At 43.0% G+C, this 26,507-nt stretch overlaps 1 protein-coding gene across 1 annotated transcript in view; it reads right to left on the bottom strand.

Annotated features, from left to right (window-relative positions):
• PAPPA2 (pappalysin 2) overlaps positions 1-26,507 on the bottom strand; it is a 258,945-nt gene that overhangs the window by 60,591 nt on the left and 171,847 nt on the right. The window contains exons 14-16 of the mRNA XM_044387894.3: positions 19,390-19,561; positions 15,791-15,968; positions 14,384-14,597 (exon numbers count right to left, since the gene is read on the bottom strand). Of these exons, the coding sequence (XP_044243829.3) occupies positions 14,384-14,597; positions 15,791-15,968; positions 19,390-19,561 (564 nt within the window). The remainder of the gene's footprint in view (positions 1-14,383; positions 14,598-15,790; positions 15,969-19,389; positions 19,562-26,507) is intronic.

The raw sequence follows: 26,507 nt of genomic DNA, 5'->3' as shown, positions 1-26,507 counted from the left end.
ACCTAACAACCCTGGTTACAAAGGCTATATGCTTAGCAAAGACCAAACAGGAACAGTTACAACCAGACAACTGACTCTGTAAATGGTATCATGAGGAGTTGGGGCTAGGGGAAGGTCTGTATTTATTTTCCTTCTAACTACTCCAGACAAATCACCACAATTTCCAAGTTAGAAGATGCTTTTTTCCAATTTCCAGAACTTGTGGTATCCACCTAGTGCTGAAAATCCAGCTGTGCTCTTTCTGCTTCTTACACCATTGCCAGAAATAAAGATCTTGTAATCAAAACTTGGCTGAAAGTTTGATTGATGTTGCTTGAGGCACACATGAGTCTACCCTATCCCATTCTTCTATCACCACTGCAGGGTTTTCAAAAGTAATATTTATTTTTCACTGGAGAAAATAAAAATATGATTGTGGAGTCCAAGAGAATTATCATGTCTTTACCGATCAAGGGCATCTGGTGTCTCCAATGGGTAGTCCCTCATGAATAACAACAATAACAGGGAAATAATAAAATATGAGCACTTAAGTGCCAGGGATTGTGCAGAAGAATATATATCTATATCATTTTATCCTTAAAGCCCCATGTGTGAGAAGGACTATTGTTATGTGAGTTCTCGATAACCTTATCTTTGCACATGCTCTTCCTCAACCACCCCCATACCATCCTCTACCCTGTTGCTCAAATTTGAAAGCTAAAAGACATCCTTGATTCTAGTCTTTCTCTCAATCTTACCTTTTTCCCAACCCCCCCATCTGACCTTATTCAATCCATCAGCAAGTCCTCTCAGTTTTTCCTCCCAAATATCTCCAGAATCTGTCCCCATACCTCTTGCATTTCCACTGTCATGAGTGCTAGCCCAAGTTCCCACCTCCTAACTGGATGCCCCACTTCTCTGGATTCCTTCCTATTCAGCTGGCAAACACCAGTCAGAGAGGTATTTTATAAAATAAATAAATACATTGCATCATGTCATTTTCTTGCATTAAACATTAAAATTGCCTCTTCTTACATGGAAAAAAAATCCAAACTTTCTCATTTCTTACTCACAAGGTCCTGCATAATCTGGTCCCACTTTCTCTGACCTCATCTTATGCCCCATTCACCTTCTTTAATGTACTTTGTCCACATTGGACTTAGAATCCCAAGCACAACCAAGTTCTTTTCTGCCAAATGACTTCGGTGCTATCCTCTCTGCTTGTTTTTCTTTTTGCTCTTCTGACTGGCTCTTCTTTCTATCTAAAAAAATTTTTTTGCCACCACAGAGCAATCTTATTTTACACTTTTATTGTTTTGGGTTTTTAAAGCACCTCTTTCAAGGAATGCATACTCTAATTATTTGGGTTTTTTGTTTTGTTTTGTTTTCGTAATTTATTTCCTGTCTCCCTGACTGGAATGTAAGCTTGGTGAGTAAGACCTTACTTACTATAACTTTAGTCTCCAGTACAATGTCTAGTACATAATAGGCACCAATAAACATTAGTTCAATGAATGTAGAAATGCTGACTTTATAGGTGAGGTAGGTAAGGTTTAGAAAAGTAAGATAACTTGCCTGGGGTTATCTAACTGGTTAATGGAAGAAAAGGGTCAGTGCCATGATCATCTGATGCCAATGACTATATCACAATATGGAAGCACTATTATTCCTAGAAATGGAGCTGCAGATAAAGTACCTCCTCTTACCTACTACATTTATACTGAATGTCACAAAATCCTACCACAGAACATCCCTAAAAAGGAGGTGTAAAAGCAAGGAGTAATCGCATTATTTCCCTAACACAGATTAGGAAACTGAAGCATTAATCAGCTAAATTGTTGTGTGGCACACGGTCAGCTTTTGAATTGAAATTTGAAGCCTCTTTACTCAGAATAGTTTAGATCCTTACCACTTACCATGTGGTTCCCAGAACAGCAGCACTAGAATCTCCCAGGAGTTTATCGGCAATGCATAATCTCGGGTTCCACCCAAGACTGACTAAAACAGAATCTGGATTTTAATAAGATCCCCAAGTGATTCCAATGCACACTCAAGTTTGAGAAGCACTACCCTAGACTATGTTAAAAGGCACAGTCCTCTACCTCCCCCGCCGCCCAGAGCGAACCATCAGCACTTCCAAACTCCATACCAGTTTTTCTCTTAACAAACTACAGACCTGGTTTCTCAAGCCAATGTCCTAACTGAAGAGCCGACAGACTTTGGTCATAGTCAGTCCACAGCCCATCAATGAGTCCACCCTCCGTAGAGCAGGCCCTCGACGTTTAGCCCCAGTGCACTCCACTGGCCAAGGAATAGTATCAGCAGGACCACCCCACTAGACACATTGGCTTTGCTTTTTCATTCTTCCGTGACTCAAGAAAATGCCCCTTACAAAGCTCTTCTTCCACGTAAAATAGAGCCTCTCTGTCAGAACAAGCAGTGTACTAAGTCCTACAAGTACATAGATAGTTCTACTTCTAAGCCCCACCTCTCACTTCTGTCTTTGGGCTTTCTGCTACTAAAGCCATACTGCCTTGCCCCAGGTCTGAATACCTAACTAACTCAAGTCCGGGGCCCCTTCTCCACCCTCTCATTGCCCCGCCTTAGTTGTCCCGCCCTCAGCCTCTCTCAGTTTGAGTTCAGTAGCTCCCACTTAATCTCTTTTGCATAAGTCTCTTGGCCTCTCACATAATTCTTCATAAAGCTAACAGAGTTTATCTTCTTACCAAATCTGCTCAGGTTACCCCCAGATTTTAAAACACTCTGAAGTTTCTGCAATGCATGCAATTTAAACCCAAACATATACAAGAGCAATTAACATTACCGCAGAATTCTAATATTCATTTGCTTCCATGTATATTTGAGGACCTGGTGGTTACACTGAAACGCAGGAGTGAACTGGTTCCAAAACAAAAACTATTAAATAGGACTCTCTTGCCTTACCCGTGTTTCATCATTGAGTTATCTGTCCATTCATACATCCAGTCAACAAATACCCACTGAGCGTCTACTACATGCCTATGCATTATCTTAGGTCATACGGTTTTGGAAACAAATATTAATACCACAAGAGAACCAGAATACTGACCTATGAGAGCCCAAAGAGGGAGCCCCCAGCACTTCCTGGAGACATGAAGGATATCAGCAAAGAAACACTTAGAGATGGGTTCATTAGGCAGGGAAGGAGGAGAAGTGCATACCCACCAGAAGATCGATGCATGCAAGAACCCAGAGGTGTGAAAGGTAGAATCTGTTTGAAATCTTGGCCAAAAGTGTAAATGGGAAAAGTATATACGTGCCCACCCTACTTTTTGAAGTCTATTTACCTTTATCTTGCTCTATCTTACGGGGAGGAAGAGGCAGGGCAAGAGGAGAGCTGGGGTGAAGGCCGGTGGGACAAAATCCTGGCAGAAAAGGGCCACAAATCGTATGAATTCGATTTCAGAGGGCAGTTCTCTCGCTGCAAGAAATCTTTGTCCATCTTCACCAGATTTCCAGTGTACGAATTCCTCCGCGTACATACTGTTGTATCTTTGTTCCTGGTCGGTCCGACCCATAGACAGGCCTGACAGAAGGTGCTCACAGTATAAACACATATCCACACCCTCACCTTGGAGTTAACTATGCAGTCACTGCAGGTCATTGTTGCTCTTTCAGAAAGCAAAGCTCTTTACATGCCTCCTGTTTGGAAGTCACAGCAACAATAAAACCTGAACCCACTAACGAGTTAGCCAGAGCTTCTGGAAGGTTGTGATATACCTAAGGACTTTGGACTTCACACAGGGGAATCCCATGTCTGCAATGCTCCTGATAGCTCACCCTTCTGATGTGGGCTAGAATGAAAAGGCTGGTTCTCTTTGAAACTTCCCCTGACTAACGAGAAAGAATCAGAAGCCCCAGTGGCCTTCAGCAGGCTTTCAGTGGCTGCACTGGGTGATCCCCATCAGGAATACAGTGGTGAAGAGCAGACGATTTGGAATCAGGCGACTAATGCTTGAACTCCAGATGCGGCTTTAAATATATCTCTGGCTTTTAAAAAAATAACTTAGCTTTTTTTTCCCTCAGTTTTCCTATCTGAAGAATGGGGTTGATAATAGCTTCCTTACAGGGTTATTAGATTACATAAGTTAGTGAACATAAAGTATGTAGTACAATGAATAGCACATACAATTCCCAATAAGCAGCAGAAATTATTAGCTCTGATAACCAACAGATCTACTCAGCCACACTCCTCTGTCCATCCCTCTGCTCGCTCTCTCTCCCTGTGCATGTGATATGAGTGTTCAGTGTTAACATTCTATTCGGTCTTCCCACCCTACTCAGTTCTTCGGATTTTTGTCCCACCCAGAATCCTTCAGGAGATACTTTAAAAATCAGTTTGGCTTGACCTGACTCCATCACTAGACAGCAAAGTCAAGGTCACAGAGGCGCCTGGGTGGCTCAGTCGTTAAGTGTCTGCCTTTGGGTCAGGGCATGATCCTGGCAGTCTGGGATCGAGCCCCACATCAGGCTCCTCTGCTGGGAGCCTGCTTCTTCCTCTCCCATTCCCCCTGCTTGTGTTCCCTCTCTTGCGGGCTGTCCCTCTCTCTCTGTCAAATAAATAAATAAAATCTCTAAAAAAAAAAAAAAAGTCAAGGTCACAATCAAAATGCTCCCCACTAGGCCAAAGAAGGGATTAGCAGGAGCCTGAGGAAGAGAATGGGGTAGGGGGAAAAGGCAAAGAAAGGACATCGGGAGAGAAAGTATGGGTTGAAGAAAGTCCTATGTGTGTGTGTGTGTGTGTGTGTGTGTGTGTGTGTGTACAAAATTCAGTGCTTACTCATATAATATTTTAAAAATTATTCTTCCTGATTAATAGAGAAATCAGCAGTCAATATAGTATCAAAATAGGAAGGACAGTTTTATAATCAGATATTCTCTAGCTTAAGATTGAAGGTCACAGGGAAATTTATGAGTTCAGCGAACGCTGTGTTTGAAGTAAAGGCCTGCCTGCCATCGCTGGAGCCCTGTGAAGCCCGCAGCAGGGAGCTGGCCCGCACCCAGGTGTGCATTTGAGTGGCCAAGGCTTGGAGAAGAGCTTTAGTCACTTTGATGCCAAAAGAGGCTGTAATCAATTAGCTTAAAGCTCACATTATCCTACAATGGCAAGAGAATTGAGGATTCCAAGAATAAACTTTGAATGTATTTACTATAAACACTAATTATAAAGCCAGACAATGTCTTAATGGAAAGAAAACAAATTTCTATTTCTCACAGATGCATAAGTGTACATAGAGATTATAGTGTGCCCTTTAATTGGCAAATCATAGATAGCACATGTGTCTCTGTCTATATACACACATAGGTTTAACAGCTGTTCATATGTGTATATGCACAATGTTATGACACAGAGTTTAAAAATTATGTAGATTATTTTACTGACTTTTTAGAAATTGCAAATCCAGAATATTTAAGGAGGGTTAGCATTTGTCTTAACTACACATTTCCATTTCATTAGCCAAGTCTTTCTCTCCCTGCCTATGGTCCAGTAAGTTGAACCTCAGAGGTTCAAGCCACGGTTCTAAAAGATCAAGAGTCTAAAAGTCTAGGTGACGTCTCCAGGACACGCCCTTCCATTCTGCTCCCACACCAGTCTGACCTCACATGCTTGCCCCAATTTTTAATATGTCCAGCTCTATCTTGCTGACTATTTCATTTCCATCCCTCCCCCCCACATCCCCCTTTTCCCTTTCATGGTCTACTTGAAGCCACTGTAGTATTTGAAAAACCCCCTGAGTTGACAGCAGGATGAGATGAAGCATTCAGAGAGGATTCTGACTGGAGGAGGGAACTGTATATATATATATATTTTTTAATTTAATGAACTGTTTTCGTGTGTGTGTGTGTGTGTGTGTGTGTGTGTGTTATAGGCAGAGGAAGTGCACTCACCCACTGGCCCTGGTAACCAAAGACCTGTACCTCCTACTTGGAATGCCAGCTTCAGTCTTTCTGTCCCTATGTTGTTTTTCAGGAGTATAGGCACCAACAATGGATGGGAGACAACAGCCACTGAGCGTTTTCCTTTTTAAAGATGTTTACCTGATAAACACACCAAAAGCAACATTCATTTTGCAAGGGTTATGAACCTGATGATGATGATGATAAAATATCAGCTATTGCTGACCTAAAGCTTCATATGATTAAGAACTGTGTTCACTTATTTACATCTCTTATCCAATTTAATCCTTATAAAAAGCTATAAGTACTTCTATTTCCTAATACTCATTTTATAAATAAAAACAGTGATGTTCAGTATAGATCAGTAACTTGCCCAAGGTCTAAGAGCTAATAAGTGGCAGAGTTAAGATTCAAACTTAGATCTCACTAATCCCAGAACCTGTGTGCTTTACCACCAAGCCAAGAGAAAAATTTTGGACTAAGGAAAGCCTTGCTAACATTTTGACTAAATTTTCTTCTTTAGGGAAGTTTCAGGGAAGTACTTAATCTTTAAACTCAATTTTTTAGATCTTAAAAATGTACCCATATTCTGTCTTCAAGGAAGACCTGGATCCAATCCTCTTGGTGTGAAGAGAGAACAATTCACCAAAACCTATCGAGAGGAAGAGGATAAGACCTTGACTGTTCACTCAGACCAGAAGTTCTCCAAGTATTACCTTAAGTACTGCCCACTAACATTGTGCCTATGCGGTAATATATCACTGCTTCTCTGTTGTTGTTGTTGTTTTTTCTGGTGGCAATAAATTGTTATGTATCACGTCTCTCAATGGTGTTCTGCCAAAGTGCTAACTTCTTTCATTGATTCTACTGAGATAGAAAATAAATATAGACTTTTAGAGCTGGAAGTCACTCAAGATTTCCCCTTACTTTACAGATCTGGGAAAAAAAGGCCCAGAGAGATGTAGTAATTTGCTCAATATTGAAAATCCTGTTAGCCAAGAGCATGGGCTTTGGAGTAAGAATGGTTTAACATCACAAAACGGCTGAGTGATTGTGGGAAGGCTACTAATGATACTCTGAGTCTTAGTTTCCTCATCTGTCTAAAAATATACTGAGACATATTAGTATTATAGTATATCAAGCTATGCATTACTGTATCATAATATACAATATTATACTATCATCTTATTATATCACCAACCCAACAGAACAGAGTCAAGGCCTTATGCTTTTTAACTCTCTGCCATACCAAATGATCTTTGTATGTAGAGATGGGTCAAGTCCACATGTATAGTCCATGGCCATCCCAAACCCTCCCTCCAAGTCAGAGGAGACAAACTCCCACTAAAGAGGTTTACCAACCAAACATTTGTTAAACACTAAATAGTCATAATGTGGGGCCTATTTTTTACAGTCTTGACCTATATCTGTGTTTATAGAACTTAAATAGATCTGTGTTCTCTGGAAAAGCTGATACCATGAGTGACTCTCAGAAAGTATGGCTGTTCACAATCATTCTAAAAAAGATCTAACTACTATGGCACCTTTCGCATGGCATCTTGATGAATGACTTACAGAGGGAGAGGCTGTCTAAGTAAGTTAGAAGGTTGGAATAATTTGTAAGTTAAATTAATTATGAGCCCTAATGAGGTTAATCTAACCTTCGCACATAAAGATAACACCTAATGAGAAAAAGGTAACCATGGGAGTCAAAGATAAGGGAGAATATAATATGGTCTTTTTGATAAAATATAAGTCAAACATATTTATTTTAGCTTCCTGGGAAGTGAAGTTAATGAAACAACAAAGGGGTGATGAACAATGATGTGTAAGTGGAAGTAAATTGCAGGGGAGGAAAAGAAAGCAGCTTAAAGGAGCCTGTGTATGTGTTGTAAAATGTCAATAAGAAAGAACTCATGAAACTACTACAATTTCTTTGGAGTTATAATTGTTTGTATTTTTTTGATTAACTCCAAATATAAATAAGCCTCAAAGAGACATGTAACAATCTGGCATGCAAAAGTGCTGCTACACTAATTTTGAAAAAAGAAAACATTACTCTGGATATTTTTAGACGAGTCAAAATCCCATGACTGATACTGTTCTTACAGAAACAAAGGTTCCCGTAGACTTGTGCTTCTCGATTTTGGCTGCATACTGGAGCGACCTGGGAAGCTTTGCAAAACACTAATGCCTGGGTCCCACTTGCACAGATTCTGATGTAATTGGTTTGGGGTATGAGCTGAACATTAAGATTTTTCAAATCTCCCCAAACAATACTAATGTGCAGCCAGGTATGAGAACTGTTGTTCTGGTGAGCTTGTTGAGAGGTCTAATCCTTTTGTGTGACTATTAACTTGTACAGAGTTGTGCTAATCAAGCTTACATGTGTGTTGAATAGATAAAAGTAAACAGTCTTTGGAGAAGACAATTCCTTCCATGTTACTGAGACAATTGCTGGAAGATAAACATACACATATATTTTTAGAGTTCTTCTACTCTAAAGCCGTTGAAATAGAGATCTCCACTCCCTCATAAGAGACTGCCCCCTTTCCTTCACCATGATTAGCATCAACTTTAGTATCAAATTCCTATCAAGATTTTTCTAATAAATGTATTTTCATCCATTCATAAGGCATTTATTGAGTACCTACCAATAAATGTAGTAGCCATCGGGTACATGAAGCTAAACAAATATTCATGGTCTCTTGGAGAATATAGACAAGTAACCAGACCATTTCTACTCATTGAGATAAATGATGTTGTCAGGGAAGTTCTGTGCGCAATGTAACCCTGGGAAGAGCAGTTCTTACAGACTGGGGAGATTTGGTAGTCTTCCTGGATAAAACTGTACCTATGCTAAAAACAGGAGAGTAAGAGTCAGCTAAGGCAAAGGTCACTGTTGGGGAGAGCTCTGGCCCAGAGGCATGTTAGTCATGGCTTAGATAAGGAAGTAAAATCAATCCAATGGTATTAGAGCCTAGAGAAGGAGAAGGAAAACCAGGGAGTGAAAAAGAACAGTTGGAAGGAAGTGGTCTCCCAGGGAAGAGAGTAGGCTATGAGCCTATAAAAGTAAGCAAAGTCCAGCTAGATTGTATAAGACCTTGAAACTATTTTAAGATTTTTTATTTTCCTAGTGAAATGGCTGGCCATTCTATTTTATGTATGGAAAAACTGTAATTAGAATTCTGTTTTTTGAAGATCAATTTTGGTGCAAAGTGGTGAATGTATTGAAGGGAAAAAGACTAGAGTCAGAAAGACCAGTTCCGAAGTAAAAAAGGATCGTAGCCTATTATAAGGAAGTGGCAGCAGAGATGGGGAGAAATGGTCATATCTGAGAGTCAGTAAGATGACACTTGATGGAAGTTGATGACTGGTTTGACTGGGGGTGAAGGACACCGAAGAGTCTCAAGTTATGTGCAGGTTCTTGGCCTGACCAACCACACGGAACACAGAGGATGTTAAGATTTGAAAGAGATTATAATAGGCTCTGTTTTATATAGTAAGAGTTTAAAATGCAGACGGGATATCCAAGTGGCTATAACCATAGTCAGTTGCTCTAATGGTCCTTATGGCCCTTAAGGGAAGAGACTACAGTAGGAGGTATGGATTTAGGAAGCAACAGCATGCGGATGAGGGATGAGGCTACAGGGTAAATGAGCTTCATCCCAGACATGCGTACACAGCAAGAGAGAAAAGTGAGCTCAGGGAAACACCGACATTGAAGAAATGGGCAGAGGGGAAAAAGCTAGAAAATAAAATTAAGAAGAGATAGAGAAGAAGGAAAATCAGGGAGAAGAAGGAAAAAGAACAGAATTAGGGAAGAAGTTTCAAGCAGAGTGTAGCCAACTATGCTATTATAAAGAGCCTGACTCCATTTGCAATGTTTGGTGACAGCTTTCAAGCCCCATCATCTCCTACATCTGAGCAAGCCTATCAGAAAGCTTTATGCTTCCTCTGTATGGCTTCAGCAGAAAGTTCAAACCATACACAGGTTCTGTTCACATGCAGAAACCCTGACATAAGCCCTACTCCCTAAGCACCATAAACCCCCAGGCCCTCTCCTTTCCCTGGTTTCTCCAGCCCTTTGAAGGTCAACCTGGGATCCTCCCCTTCACTTTCCAGAAGAACTCATTATGTGAGTAATAAACCTTTTCAGAGTCTCTTGGTCTATGTGTGGTATCATTAGTTTCAACATCCACACCAAACTGTGGGTAGGAGGGTCCATCCTATCTCTCATGGTGACCACAACCTAAACCAAATATTCTCAAGTAACCTGAAGACCAAGAAGAGTCACTGCATTTGGCAGCAGAAAATCCATGGCAGGGACAGCTCTAGTGAAGAGACAGGAGTAAAAACATGAATGTCAGAGTGTGAAGGAGAGAAAAGATGGCAAGCTAGAGAGAGTGAATACAAACAACTCTTACAACAAGTTTCGTCATGAAAGGGAGAAAGAAAGATAGAGCGGTAGCTGGGGTCAGGGGCATGGGATCAGATAAGGCTCTGCTTGTTTGAGTTGTAATGTGGGAGAAACCTGAGCATAATGAAAGAGAAGTAATGGGCAAAAGGAAGAGAGATGCTTCCGACGTAGGAAAGAAGAAGGTAAGTGGGTGGAGAGAAATCCCCAAGAAGGGAGATGGGGTCCACAGCAAAGCTAGCAAACTTCATTTTGGACAGCAGGAAGGGGGAGTGTATGTTTGGGGCATAGGTAAGCTTGCCCACCTGTGGGTAGACTCTTCACTCTGGGGAGTGAGGTGATATGCTAGAAGTTTTGAAAGAGGTGTTAGGACTGGAGGAGAAAAGCTGTGAGGTGGCCTTCAAGAATAAAGACAGTGCTGTCCTCAAAACACAGAAGGACCTGGGAACGGGGTGGAAAGGTCACGTACCTTTTTTCACGCCATCTTGGAGTGCTGGTCTCTCCTGAGTTCGCCTATTTAGAAAGATCTGCCTAGTTTTCCTCTCTGCCTGCACAAATTGCTATAATCTACTCTTAATAGCTCACTTCATTATTTAGTTTTTAAACTGTTTATCCATTTTGTCTCACAAAATCAAGAAGATTTAGCAAATATAAATAAGCAGAAAAAGAAAAGATATTCCCTATAAACCTACTACCTAGAGATTATGACTACTAATACCATAAGCATTTCTAGCTATTATAAAAGTAATAAAAATATTCTTTTAATATGAAAAAATAGAGATTATATCATTTATAACAGTTACTTTCTTGCTTTTATCCACTTAACATTGTATTGTGAATGTTTTCCCATGTCTTTAATATTCTTCCAAACATCTTTGATGATAGGCTATTTCATGATGTGGCTGTACCATTGTATAGCTGTACTATATCATAGATATTTGTTTTTGTTTTATTGATTTTTTTGTTCCCCCAATATCCATTTACCCTCCTTCTCAATTTCCCTCTGGGGAATCCATTGGACTTGGGTGATGCTGACTCCAGCCACGACGTGAAGGTCGGAATCCCTGACCCAGGCCTAAGCCATTGCATTTCCCCGTATCTAGTGTGGGCAGTGCCACTTTCAAATCCTGGGAAGGAGGGACCAGGAATCCAGGGGCCAGGTGAAAGTGCCTCTCTTGCAGCTGTCTCCTTCCCTGTCATGCTTCAAGGAAAAATAAAGCGCATGAAAGAGAGAGCACGGAGGCCGTGTGCTCCCTGAGGTTGGAGCCCAGATCCTCTTCACGCCTGTTTCCTCAGACTGGATACGGCATGCATGTGATGAACTTGCCAACTGCAGCTATGCCCTCCCCGCCACCTCTGAGCTGAATGGGACACAACTTAGATGGGCTGATACGAAGAGAAAAGTCAGATCCAGTACTTGTCTTTCCTTTCTCTTGAAACAATGTTCAAAGGACTTGAGAAGAGCAGGAAGGGAATGTACTTGGCTGACATTTTTGTAGTTGTTTCCTTGTTTTAAAAGGAAATGAACAAGAAGCAATAGGTGGTACTTACACTGAACGTCATAGTTGATAAAATGCTTCCGGCACATCTACCTCCTTTCAGCCTCAACACAACACTCTTGGATAGAAATTACTACCACTCACATTATGGATGCAAAAATGGAGACACACGGATATTGAGTCTGTTACTCAAAGTCACGCAAACAACACGCTGTGGATCTGACCATCAAGCGGGTTTGTCCGCGACTCGCAGAACGGCATAACGTTAGCATGTGCCCGCTCTGTCTGGATTGATTGATCTCCCTGCCTGCTTTACTCAATCTCTTCTCATCCTGCTTGCATATCCTAGAAAGAAGTTTAGAGCCCCATTTGTACAACTCTGGGCTCTTTTCACCAAGTGAGGAACAAGGCTGACACAGTTCGTTGGGTAAACAGAAGCAGCAAGTGACAGTGATTTACGCCCGGCTTGCAAACTTCTGATGACCAATCTGCCGCCTGCTATGTAAACAGGTGTAAACTAAGATTTAAATCAGTTTACACAGTGTGGTAAATAATTTAAGCTTCCCTCAGCATGGTGTTTGTGAATGTAAATGTGTATGCCAAAACCAATGTCGACGTCGGGCTTCCAGTTTCTCCACCAGAAAAGCTGTGCGGACAAATGGCCTTTGTGCGCCCCTGCCCTAGCTGGGGCAGCCGGCTGAGCCGGGGGTGCAGGGTAAGGCAGAGAGCCCACAGTCCTCATCCCCCCCGCCACACACACAGCTCAGCCGTGGGCTGAGGGAGCTAGAAATCACCCCTCCAGCCTCAGTTCTTCCTGGTCCTGAGACTCTTCTCTCCCCCTCGATTACTCTTCTCTGCACTGCTGTGCAGACACTCGAGTCAGCGGCAAGTCTGTGTAAAGGGAGGCAGAAATCAGAGGGGAAAAAGCCAGAAAACAGCTGCCTTCTGAGGCGCTGTAACAGCACTCACGCTTGACGGCCTGGGTCCTCACTGCCTGTCCATGCGTGCCTATGCAAATTGATCCAGATCCTATGAAAATCACACGCAAATGTGTTTTCGGTTGTCAAAAACTATTGACTATACCTGCTAGAGTCCACTAACCCGGAGTGCTGCCTCTTATGAAATTTTCACCAGTATTATTCATATTCTCATCAGCCTGTCTCTCACATGACTCGCTTCCCCCCTTCCATATAGAAGTCTGGGCTTTCTCTGGAGTGGAAGGCGCTGGGCAAAGCCAGACTCAATCCACCCCATAGTAGGATGGCGGGGTGAAGGGCACATGCAAGCCAGAGAGCAAGTTGCCTGATATTCTTCTGTCCCCTTAGAGAAGTCTAGCTTATAAGCAAAGTTTGTCTTGGCATCATTGGAATGCCATAGCTGGGATCTTGTTAGTTCAAAAAACAAAAACCAAAACCATCTTTGAAAAAAAGAACCTACTATGGTCAGACTTTTAATTAAGTCCTGGGTAAGAAATGAACTGGATTTTCTCCTATACTGACACAATTTACGATAGGGCAGAATATCTACTATTTACTGAGTACAAGGAGTTTCTTTTTCTGAAAGCTTTTTGTTTGTTTTGTTTGTTGAGAAAAACCTTCTTTTTCTGAAACCATCTATTGAGCAATTGGCACAAGGCGGGCACTGGGCTGGATGCGCATTACCTCGTTTCATCTTCAGCTCAACCTCTGATGTGGGCATTACCCTCAACTTACAAAGGAGACTGAGACCCAAAGAGTTAAGTAACTTGCCTGAGGTTACTCAGCTGATAAAAAGGGGAGATAACTGGGATTGAAGCCCAGCATGACTCTCTTCAAAGCCTTTTCTCTTAAATGATCCTGCAAAGCCTTTGTTCTTTCTGATCAGAGGAAAGGCACCCCATCCCCTGGCTTCCAGGCCTAGAAGTGCGCACACAGGAAGTCCAGCAGGGAGAAAGCAGAGAGACTATAATAATATTAGTGGCTGTGGCTAATATGTTTTGTGTGTTAAAAATAAATTTACCAAACCTTATGTATTATTAATTGATTATGTATTTAGTCCCCACACCAAGCCCTATCAGGTAGATATTATTATTACTATCCTTGTTTTACAGATGAGAGACTGAGGAAGAGAAAGAAACCTTCCCAGCATCACATAGGTAATAAATGTCTGGACTGGGGACCAGCCCAGGCAGTCTGGCCCAGAGCCACCGCCGTACATTCCCAACCGACCTGATGAGTTGGATTCAGGTGACAACACTGAGTAGCTCCCTACACTTACTTTGAAGGACAATGATAATTAGGGCAGAGATTCTTTTAAATCACCTAGGTGAGCCTATGGGATCTCCTATGGGAAGGAATACCTTTACAGAAATCACACCTGGTCAGCCTGCCTGCGTGGCTGGGGAATACACCCGTGCAGGTGAAGAGAGACTGTATAGAAAAACCAACCAACACAACGAGCAAGGGCCAACCCAGAAGGTCTTAATATTATTTCCAAAGCAACAGTCTGGGATTTACGAATGAGAGCATGCGGGTAGAGAGAAGCACAAAGACCCAGGAACAAGCCGGCTCACCTCCTGACTTTACCGTCCGCACTCGGCACGGCGTAGTAGCCCGGTTTGCATTCGTATCTGCAGATGGAGCCCACGTCATGGCTGCGCTGGAGGCAGGGGGGCAGGAGCCAGCTGGCATTCGGGATAACAGGAGGAGCGTCGCACTCCAACTTGCAGTAGGCTTCAGGGAGGGACCAGAGCCCATCTTCAAGACAGGTCAGCCATGGGGTCAGTCCTGAGTCCAGGAAAGAGAAGCACAGAATGCTCAGAGCAGAGTCCAGAAATCAATGTGGAACCGAAAAGAACAAAAACCTGTCCACCCGTCGGCATTCTCAGGAAGTCACATAATTCTTGGTGGAGCAGCTTCTCTGGCACCTCAGGTCCAGGGCTCATCCTGTCTTTCTTCCTGCTGAGCACCCCCTGGGATCTCTTACACAGAGGTCAGATAACTATTCCCTGACTGGAAGGAAAGAACAGCTACCAAACAAATCATGACCTCGTTTCCCAACTACAAATAATAAAAATATAGTAGTGACCGTGTCATGGAAAGCATAGTAAGAATCACGGATGACACATTTATACTGCTTTTTAGATGCCAGGTGCTGTTCGAAGCATTTTACAATACTTACATAAACTTCACACCTCAAACAATCCATTGCAATAGATACCATCATTATCTCTTATTTTGCAGATGAGGAAATTGAGTTCAGGCAACTTGCCCCAGCTAACAAGGGGAAGATGCAGGGTTTGAACTTGGGCAGCTGGGATGCAGAGTTCTGTACTTAAGCACCACACTGTATGCCTCAGTGTTCTTCCATGAATTCCAAAGGCAATCCAGGAACGTCCCACAGTGGCATCACCAACCCACCTCCGACCTACTACATCAGGCTCTGCCAGCATTAGGCTCAGGAAGCTGCATTGGTACAAGCTTCCTGGGGGCACGGATAGGCACACCGAAGCCTAGAAGAGCTGAAGAGCAAGGTGTGAGGTCAGAGGAGGTACCAAGATCATCTCTGACTAGCAGTACAGCCAGGGACAACTCACAGAACTCTGTTCTCATCTATAAAATAGAACCAACAGCACCTAACTCATAGGAAGGTTGTAAATATTAAATAAAAAATTTGTTCATGATAAAGTGTTTCTTGATTATTAATATGATTAGGCAATAGTGAGCTTGATTCCAGAGGACATACAATCAAATAAAAACAGGGAAGTCTAAGTGTCTGTCATTCATGAGATCTGAGCCAGGGCATGTCATCGGGACAAAAATGGTGGTGCTCTTTGGGACTTTGGTGGTGTTATCAGAAGAGGGTGGCACAGCAGAGCAAATGCGAAGAGTACTGGGGTGAAGAAAAGATCCCTAAAGTAACCCAAAGAGAGAGAGGCTGTAGAGAATCTGCATTTCAGTTCCTGGTTGGCTGACAATACCTTGAAGCTTGGCTGGTGGGACGCAGGAGATTGAACAGCGTTTCAGAAAGTCTGTTCCCGCTGAGCAGGAGAAGGTTGCATAGTTCACCAAAGATGGGTCGGGAACACCACAATCAAGGGGCATGCAGCTCACAGTCCGGTCCCAGTGCCCAGAGGAACATGTGAGCAGAATTTCCTTCTAGAAACAGAGAATTTTCTTCCATCAAGGTCACATGAAAAGGCTTATCAAAGTAGTTTCCAGGCTTTGGAGGAATCCTGGTGATTATTTGTGCAAACACCCAAAATAGGTAAAATGATTTTGCCTCGCTCCCTCCTTAGACCCTATTGGCTTAATATACGGTCTTCAATAACCAGGTAGGCTGTTGCTGACCGCTCCTGTTACTGTAAGAGAATCATGAAATGGAGACACTTCTCCAGGCCAACTCTTGGCTGCCTCCCATGTGCTCCTGGATCCACTCTATGCCCTTCACCATGCTGTGTGCCCTTGTAGGTTTCATGCCTCTGGTTGTGCTCGGGCCTAGCACGCAGGACACACTGGAAGGTGACTCAGAGCCGGGAGGGAAAGGGAGGTCAGGGTGTTTATTCTTCCTACTCCCCACCTAGGGCATTACTGCTGGTTGGCTTCATCCTTTGCTAGCACTCTCCATCCTCTCCTGCACTCTCTTCCTGTGGGTTCTGCTCCCTGCTCCCTGCAGTCAACTCTTCAGGCCTACAGGTGATGTCAGCCCTTGACCCTGGGATTCGGCACCACCTCCTGGTAATTTCCCTGTATCCTACCTCCACCTTTATAAGTAGTCCCTGTATTAAATTCCCTCAAATTGCCCACTTTGGAGCATGTCATCTGTTTCCTGCTGGGAACCCGGAAGCCAACCAATACTGCTCCTGAACGTAATCACCTCCACTGAGAATGGTGCACAGTATCTAAGAACAGTGGGAATCAATGCATACAAGGCACCTTCCAAACCTTGTGGTTAAATTGGAGAGATTCCAGCCCTTTCCCTGAGCCTGTCCTTTTTGTGGGGTAGCCCTAGAGTTCCTTGTCACTAAAGAAATGAAGAGACATTTATTAAGCACCTAGAAGGGCCAGGTTCTGTCTAGGTTTGGATAAACAAGATACCCTCCAGGAGCTAATCATTTACCAGCAGAGCAAATCACAGGCTGAAACAATGGCTCAGAAAACCGAAGGGAGAAGAATGGAACGAAGGAGAAAGAGAGAGAGGAAGGGAGGAAAGGAAATACGGAAGAAAAAGATATATTGCTATTTATTACAGCCTACTCCTTTCTATAATGATTTGCGAGAATATAATCTAAAGAGTGGAAACGATAAAACAAAAGAAGTAGGAAATGGGGACCAAGAAGAAAGAAAACATAAAAATGTAAAAAGAGGCAGCCATATCAAATGTAGGTGCTTTCTCTGTGAGACGGTACTGTGGGGGCTGGAGGGCTGGAGGAGGGGGCTGTCCCTCCACGGCAGGAGGCAAGGGTCTGCAGGGAGGTTCACAGAGTAGGTGACACAGGACCTGGCCTGTGAAGGAGGAGCAGGACTTCCCAGCTGCTGACGGGAAAGGGAGAAGAACGTGTCCAGAGTGAAGGGGACAGAGTGAGCTGGGACTGAGAGACCTGGAAGCTCATGGCTTGTTTGGGAAAGAGAACAGCCGTCACTCCAGGCAATGGGTTACCACAGGTCAAAGAGAGTGCGGGGAGATTCTGCGGCTCGATTCTGCGGCTCAGCAGTCATCCCTCCGGGAGACCACAGTGGGAGCAAAGCCAAAGGTAAAATGACTGGTGAAAGCACCTGTCACCCCTGACACCCACTCCTGGCCAGCTGCTCCTCCCTCTTCCCAATGTTTCCCTGTTGCCTGCCAGAAGGACCCAAGTCAAAGCCAGACACATTTTTCTGTTTAGTTTCAGTTCTTATGTCAACAAAAGCAAATATCCCCACTGTCTTGTGATCACGAGCCGGGATTGTATAATTTCCTTAGTGGGGCTGGCTTCGGGTGACAGGATCAGTCAGCTGGAGAGCTGTGTTTGCTGACTCCACCATACGGCTGGCAGAGGGTGAGCTCCCACCTTCCTCCTCCCCACCCAGACTGCCCCTTGCACACTTATCACAGTGTGGAAGCCTGGCTCGAACCACAACGATCACTTACAGAATCTGTCTTGAACTCTACATATATCTCCTGGTTCTTCTCCTGGCTTAAGTGTTGTCCATTTTGTCTTGACTGTGCTCCTAATTGTAATGCATTGCAAACACTGTCTTTTCTTCTCTTCCTCTCTTTACCTATCACACAAATGTATTCAGTCCCTATTTTTTTGGTCATTCTTTCTATCTCTTCTCTAGTGTGAGTTAAGCTGGGTGAAGAACAGGGGATAAGAGCTCTGCCTTTCTGACCAAAGCACCATAGACCAAGGAGTTGTTGTCTCCAGGTCTATCACAACTGTTTTTCTCTATGCAGAACCTAAACCACCCGAAACCAACAATTGTGTCTTCGAGTTCAGACCATCTCTAAGCAAGTGAAATTCTTCCATGAATTTCACTTCCAATTTCTACCACCTCCTAAGTAGTCAATTGGTACAAAGTGCAAATGATTCCAATCTTTTGCATCACTGATACCTGACTATCAGTCATGTATCCATTTTTTCCTCATCATACCATGTCTTTCTGGTTCTCTCCTCAAGCACCATTATCTTTTCCCTAATGCCTCCTTTCTCTGTCTCATATGATGGTCATGTTTTCTAATGGCTGATTTCAAGTTTACAGTTCCTCTGTGGAGTATTGAAAGCTCTCTAAAGGAAAGATGGAAAACAGAATTCTTAGTTGAGAATACATTACCATGCCCCTAGTAATGGCAGCTTAACAGAGGGTTACATGCCTATCATTTAGCTAGAAGCTTTTTGGTTACTTCCAATCAGTCATCATTATGACTCAATGACATAAATACTTCTGTCCTCATTATTTTACAAATATGGAAGAACAGTTAAAGAGATTAGTTTCTTTTGTTTTTACCTAAAATTATACAACTAACAGACAGTGGAACCAAAATTTCATTCTGCATTTGTCACCTGAGCCACACTCCTAATATATTCTACCACCTCGAAATGCTGGGAAATGGTGCTATGATAGCTTGAAGAAATGTGGAAACTTAGGCCAAAGCTAGAATTGTGATATAATCCCCACCTCAGTAACAGAGGGAAGAAAATCAGACTCCTTCTCCAGCCTTTTTATAAGGAGGGCTGGGGGGGGGTCAAACCATGAGCCACAGACAAGCTGATTACAACCTATCTTGCTTACGAGTCGTGGGCAAGTCTAAACTGTGGCATTCTCATCTTGAAGACAAAAGTGGGGACCATAATTTCTGACAGGGAAAGGAGGAGGAGAATGGGATAAGTGTTCCTACCTGCCGTCTGCATGAGAGAAACTGACACCCTAGTTAATGGGAACTGCACCTTGCATTCTGTGAAGCCATGCTCTCCTTGCTTGTTAGAGTCCTCATCTTTTTTTCCAAGTGATTTAAAAACACCTGCACTTCCCCCATTCAGCCAGGGAGAGCCTCCCTCCCCAGGACCTTGGTCTTGATGACCTCGGGTTTCCAACTCACCTGCAGAGGCCTGAGGTATTTCCCACTGCTGGCCTGAAGGGCAAACCCCCTTTGACAGGTAATAGCACACTTCATGTGACCTGGGCCACCAGAGGTACAGTTCACCATATGCACGTGATCAAGCAGCAATGGTGCACAGCTGCCCTGCTCCCCACAGGGCTGACGGACACAGCTGGGGATGACAGAAACAAAAGTATCTTAGACTGACTCCAGACCAGCAGGCAGCAGCAAAGACTTTGCAGCTTCCTCTGGAAAGTGCCTCTAAGTCAAAGAGAAGGATTTTTCTCCAAAACCCACATTGAATTCATCACCTCCTATATGACCTGGAACTGTGAGACATGAAATAAACAAGAACAACATCGGCGAACAAGTAATGAATGATTAACTGATTTTCCACAGCTTTTCCAGAAGGACAAAACGGTGGCAGGACAAGGTGGGGAATGTGTCCCAAGAACTCTGGATGGCATCAGAAATGGCTGAATCAGAGAGCAATCCTCAAGATGTTTAATAACCAGTACTTCTGGATCCCAAACAATCAGAGCAGACCCAGGTCAGGAGTGAATGCTTGGGGCCCCTGGTTGTGTCAGGCACTAACCTTTTAGTTGTTTGATTCCAGAGGGCTCTAGATGAAGGGTCTGGGTGTCTGAGATGGCAGAAAAGGCAACATTTATTTACTGGTTGGTATGGAAATATTTTTGACAACTGGAGCCACAGCACTACACACCACTGGAAATCAGCACTGCCTGATCAGAAACTGAGCCCATCACAGGAAGAGGAAACTCATACATACTAAATCTCTGCCACATGCCTGATGTTGCGCTACATGCTTCCAGGACATCATCTCAGCAGAGGAGGACCACTGCCTGGAGCTCTAGGTCAGTCAGCCAGGAATGGAGAGAGAGTGAAACTCACCAGGTTCAGGTTTAGACCATAACAGCAACAAGGATGAAACAGAGCAAAAGAGAGCATTACCTTCTTCCCATAGAGATGAAAAATTAGGGCACTGGGCCCATGCTGTCTGACTTTGAATCTTGGATCCACCATTTACTACTTGTGTGATGTGGCTGAGCTATTCATTCCCCAGGGTTTCAGCTCCTTCCCCCTAAGAAGGGGACAATAATGGTACATATCCCACAGGGTTATTATTGTTCTGGGTTAATTCGCTCTGCTGCTCCACTGCAAATGGCCAAAGTCCCACCCTCAGTGGCTTGTTTTCATCCATACTTTCTGGTTTTCCCATTTCTATATCTTTGTTCCATTTGTTGAGATTTCTAAAAGGCCTTTCTTCTCCAAGAAGCCCTTCCAGATATTTCCTCCTTTGAACCTCCCAGGGAAATTCTTAAAATAATTTTTAACACTTCTATTACTCTATCCCATATTATAGTCATGTGTGCATCTGCTTGCTCTTTCATTTATTCATCCTTTGATCTACAAGGCAATTAGCATTTGAGTACCTCCTAGGTGCTGAGACTCCTAGCAACTAGATTACGAACCTCTTGAAGACAAATGCAGACTTACCCACTTTTATATTCGCCATAAACCCTGCTGTAGTAAACACAAGAAAAGTTTGCCGAATTAAATTTGCTCATACAGCAAAGCAAGTCAATGGCTATTAAGATGGATAATTTGTTAATTCTAAAGTGACAGATGGGAATCAGAAACACAAAAATATCATCATCAAACAGTGATTCAACCATCTTGCCCTACTCATTCATTCACTAATAAACATTTACTGAGCACTTATTGTTGGCAAGGCATTGGTTTGAGTACTGGGGGTACAATAAGTATCATGCCCTTAAGGAAATCATAATCTAGTGGGGAAGACCAATGAGATCTTTTCTTGCTCATGATGTTATTGCCAGTGACGCCAAATATTAGCCAAAATGGCTAGCATGAAGCTCATCGTCATTAAATTGCCCTATTGCCCTAGAATTGTGTTAGCGGTCAATGACTTTATTAAAAAGCTGGGCAAGAATATAAGAAAGTAAAAAATAAGACGTCATTGAATATGTACATATCACCTTGACATAACTGAGAATTGATTTTAAAAGCACTCATCTAAAAAGGATGGATTTGATCTGAATATGCTAAAGTTGCTGCTTCTTATCTTGTACCCATAGGATTAAGTCATAAGTCAGTGACATTCTCATTCTTTTATCTATGCTTATTAGCTACAGGCTAGAGGTGTTGGAGTTTAGTATGAAAAAAACTGTTTTACTCTTTTGAGTTCTGATGATTCCCTTCAATGGTATGGAATGCCTCAGATTCACTCTGGAGGAACAAATCTGGAGGGAGGAATATATGAATTGGGGGGTAGGTGCTGTTAATAGCCAACATAAACTCCCCAAATCCAATGCTGATAACTGGGTATGCAATGCAGGAAATGAATCTTTGTCTGAGTCTTTATTGAACCTATCTGGATAAGGGATCTGAAACCTGACTATCCTTCATGGGATGAGATCAGAACACCTCATTAGTGATGCCTAAAGAACTCCAAGTTTTAGAGATGCTGCATTCCTTGATGTCCACAAAAAGTCATATTTCTTCAGTGTGATATGCAGAGAGTACTAGAAAACAGAGTCATTAACAAGTCCTGGTTCCTGTCAGCTTGTTGCCAAGAAATTAATGTGAAATAGCACGTGCTGTTTTTCAGTGACTCCATCCAATTAATTAATCCATGTCATCATTGAGGACAAATACATGCCGAGATAAGACACAGAACAAGTACTCTGAATTAGCCTCCCTCCATCAAGATGGGGTTCCATTAACTGCTGTTGCTATGACTACCGGTGTAAGAAGCCCTGCCAGCACTGGCAGCAGAGGAGGAAGAGTGAGACAGGGGAGCACGGTAGAGGGGGGAAGTGGCATGAAATAAGACCAAGGCAAAAAAAAAAAAAAAAAAAAAAGCACCAAACCCAGACCTGTTTATGAAGTGAGAAATGGGTTTAGGGCAGCTGCTGCAAATTCTTTCACTAGCTTACATTTCCATTTGCTTCCTTTTTTAAGGAATTTGTTTTATGAGGACGGTGTTTGTCAGGTTATTAGCTTCTGATGGCATCTGGTACCAATTGCAGAATTCTCTCCCCTGCACCCCAACCCCTCTTTTGTGTTTCTCTTCCACTACAAACACCGCTTTTCTGAGGGCTGTTGTGTCCTCCATTTTCCTGCCCTCCCCAAACATTCTCTTTTCTACCTGGCGCTACACGAGCTCTCATATCAGAATGATAATGCTAATAGCAAAAACAGTCTTAAGACTTCTCTACAAGTTTCTTCTTATGGTGTTTAGACAAATGGTAATGAAAGTGGCAGCAGTGAGGTCTTACAATGCCCCAGAGAGGTGGGAAGTTAGGTATTTATCTTGGTTTGACATACAAGGAAACCGACGCTGCTTGGAGACTGGCTGGAGGCCACACGGTTAGTCAGAGGAAAATCCTCAGGCTGGAGCTCAGAGCCCTTACTCCTGGGTCAGCCTAGACCACGAGGCCACCTCCCTGCGGGGATGAGGCTGCTCTCCTGTTGTTTTCTTCTCAGTTTGGGAGCTAGCAGTATAGGCCAGGGAGAATGTAGCAGGGCAGCCAGGGGGAAATATGGAATATTTAATAGTCTGTCTTTGTTTCAAGCAGTTTTCTTTTAAATGATAGCAAATCAAATTGTCAATATTTGTCCAGCTGCCGTTGTCTGCAAGATGCCCTGCTTAGTGTGTTTCCTCCTTTGGCAACAGCTCCTTAGTGTTGTACCCACTTTTTCCAGATCTTTCCTGCACCCCATCACAATGTATTCTCAGGTAAGGATATGATGAATCCAGTCAGATGTGATTCACAGGTATTTCCATAGTAACAGGAGACAAAGTTTTAAACCAAAAGAATGAGTTTTTCATGATGGAATTTTAAGTCAATAGACCCTTAAAAATCACACTCTGTAGATGGCCACCTACCCATTATTCTAGCTCCATTCTTTGTCTCTACACTCCTCTGATAAGCCTCTACTCTCTCTCTCGTATGGTCCTCATTCCCCAAGGTCATTATGTTGGAGGGTTTTAAAAATGCTTTCAACGAGGAATCCCTGTACAAAATGTTATGTTAACCCCAGGCTATTCTCCTCTTGTACGTAACCTGCTCATAGGCACCCAGGCACAATCCTAATACTGTCCTACCATAATGATGTGTGTGTTTCCTTTGTTGGTTGGGTCTGTGAGTGACACCTGTACTTGGGAAACCCCTGTCGGCACAGTTCATAGAAGAGTAGCCCTTGTGAGGCAGGCTTTCTCAATCACAGTGTACATTAGACTCACTTAAGCAGCTTTTCAAAAGTATAGATACCCAGGCTTTGCCCCCTTGCAGATTTTGATTCTGATGGCTTGTGGTAGGATTTTCGCATCTGTGACTTTATAGGTTTCAAAGTGTTTGGTGCTCACCACGAACAAAACCCAGTACCATGAAGGTCTGGTATATGTAACCTGAAAGATAAGCAAATAAATTCTATAGGCCAAGACTATAAAATAACAAGGCCGATTCCTGAAGGAGAACCTGGTCCCACTGCTTGATTATTATACGTCAGTGTATTGAGTCATATTACCATGTAGAAGCCATAAGACAGATCAAAAGTATGCAACATTTTTCCTATTCTGAAGACACTTTCACCATAGCTGCAGAGAGAATAATGAAATCATGCATTACTGATTATGAATTCATGGCTGTTTCAGAGATAGTCTTAACATTGGGTATGAATTGATCTCAATGAATGAGCAGAATTTAGAAAGGCAAAAAAGATACCCTGGAAAGTAACCTCTCATACTTTCCAGACAGAACACAGGTAAGGTGGCACTCTCAACACCTTGACAAAAATACCATTTCCTCCCCATCACTGAGAACTGAAGAAAATTCATTATGTGTGTGGGTCTCTTAAATTAGGACTAATAAATTTAGAGAACCTATAGTGAAAGGAGCCCATATCCATATTTGGAGACAGACTTACAGGCAAGTTCCCAAAGCCCTCCTCTGCCTTACAGTGGTTGCTGAAGAACGGGGTAAAGCTGACCCCAGAAAGCAGACATCATTCTCTGCAAAGGGAGCAGACAGATGCACTAAGAAACTTGTCATGAGCTGTCTCCCAGAGCATCTCTTTTTCATTTTCCACTTTTTGAGGCCACTAGAAAGAAGCTGGCCTAGTTCCCAGCCAAGGTCCACATTTAGGAAGCTGGGTAGTTCCTGACAAATGGGTGGAGTCCTGGCTGTTCTGCCCACAGCTTCCCCACAGCTTTCATCCAAAGATCCTTTGAGGGTCTGAGCCATCCAAAGGAATTTCAGGAGACTACAACATAATTCGAGATGCAATCAGAATTCACAGTGAAGGGGCGCCTGGGTGGCTCAGTCGTTAAGCATCTGCCTTTGGCTCAGGTCATGATCCCAGGGTTCTGGGATCAAGCCCCACGTCAGGCTCCCTGCTCAGCGGTAAGCCTGCTTCTCCCTTCCCCTCTGCTTGTGTTGCCTCTCTCGCTGTGTCTCTCTCTGTCAAATAAATAAAAACTTAAAAAAAAAAAGAATTCATAGTGAAGGGGCATCTGGGTGGCTCAGTCAGTTGAGCATCCAACCCTTGATCCTGGCTCAGGTTACGATATCAGGGTCGTAATATCGAGCCCCACGCTGAGCCCTGCACTGAGCCCTGAGAAGCACTCAGTGCTCAGCATAGGAGTCTGCTTGTGATTCTTTCTCCCTCTCCTTCTGACCCTCCCCCCCTGCTTGTGTGTGCTAAATAAATAAATAAATAAATAAATAAATAAATAAAATCTCTAAAAAAAAAAAAAAGAATCCATAATGAAACCCTGCTTCTCCCATATGAGGGCTGATGGAAGATTATATGCTAAAGACCACATTTCCTTGGACATGAATAATTCTGCAGAGGAGGAATGGGGGTGACCTTTAACAATGATCTTAGAGGAACCACAGCTTGTTAAAAGTAAAATGGACCTTAAAGATAATTCAACCCAAATTCCTCGTTTTAGAGATGAGGAAGATGAGCCCAGATGAAATGATGGGATATTCCAGAACACTAAGACTACAATATAATCACAAAGAAACATTTAATTAAGCTTTGGCTCAAACTCAAAATCAGGATGACATCAGCTCATGGACTTTTCTCAAGCCAATATCCCACCCTCCCTTAGGCAGCCAGAAAAAGCTGAGCACAACTTGATATCTGGAATCTAGGTTAGTTTAGGAGAAGCTGTCTGGCATCTGTACCATACATTTTGACAAACAGCATGGTGTAATAGAGAAAGTAGTAGATCAAGGCCAATGTGACCTGGGTTCAGGTCTTGGCTTGTCCCTGCTTACATCCATGACCTTGGGTAAGTCTCTTAACTACTCTGGCCCTCTGTCTGCAAATTTGTAAAATGATGGATTTGAACTAGGTTCTCTTAAAGGTCCCTTCCAGCTCTAGCATGATATTTAATTTCCTAGATGAGGTGATGGTGGTATTGGGGTGGGAGTACAGAAAACCCATGAATGGGCAGGATGTGGTGGAAAACCCAAGAAAGAGTTTCTCACAATCTTTCCTGCCCAGTGTAAGTTTTTGCTTAATGTCCCAACTTTTCAGTTGCTTAGTTAAACAAAATATTGCAATTCATTTATCCAAGAAGTGCCACCATTGACCAAATAGCGATCCCAGTGGTTTCTGCAGAAACAGCTCTTTTAAGGTTAAATAGTAAAGAGGATCAGATTTCTGGCCATTCCCCTACTGTGTTTTATTGATTCTTATTGAAATAAGAGGGTGTGGGCTAAGCAGGAATGTACGCTCTGGATTTGGCAGCAGATGGAAGTAGAATGTACAGAATGTAGAGTGGACTGGAAGAAATGGAGTTCTCATTAATCTTGCCACCACCAACAGCAAACCGAAATAATAATAATAGCATCCATCCTTAGAGAGCTTTGCAGTTTCTCCAAACCAATACAAAAAGATACGGTCTCAACTCTGGCTCCCCTTTCTACCTCTTCCTCAGTATGGCTCCATCTTTGCTTTGTAGGACAGAAACCAGATTAAATGTCAAGTATATTTCCATCAGCCTTCTTGGGCAAAATAATGCTGGTAGTTTGAGGGGTTTTACTGAAGCATCACACCAA

Source organism: Ursus arctos, unplaced genomic scaffold (assembly GCF_023065955.2).
Source record: "Ursus arctos isolate Adak ecotype North America unplaced genomic scaffold, UrsArc2.0 scaffold_2, whole genome shotgun sequence".
Lineage (NCBI taxonomy): Eukaryota > Metazoa > Chordata > Mammalia > Carnivora > Ursidae > Ursus > Ursus arctos.
This window is presented reverse-complemented; position numbering and strand designations above follow the sequence as displayed.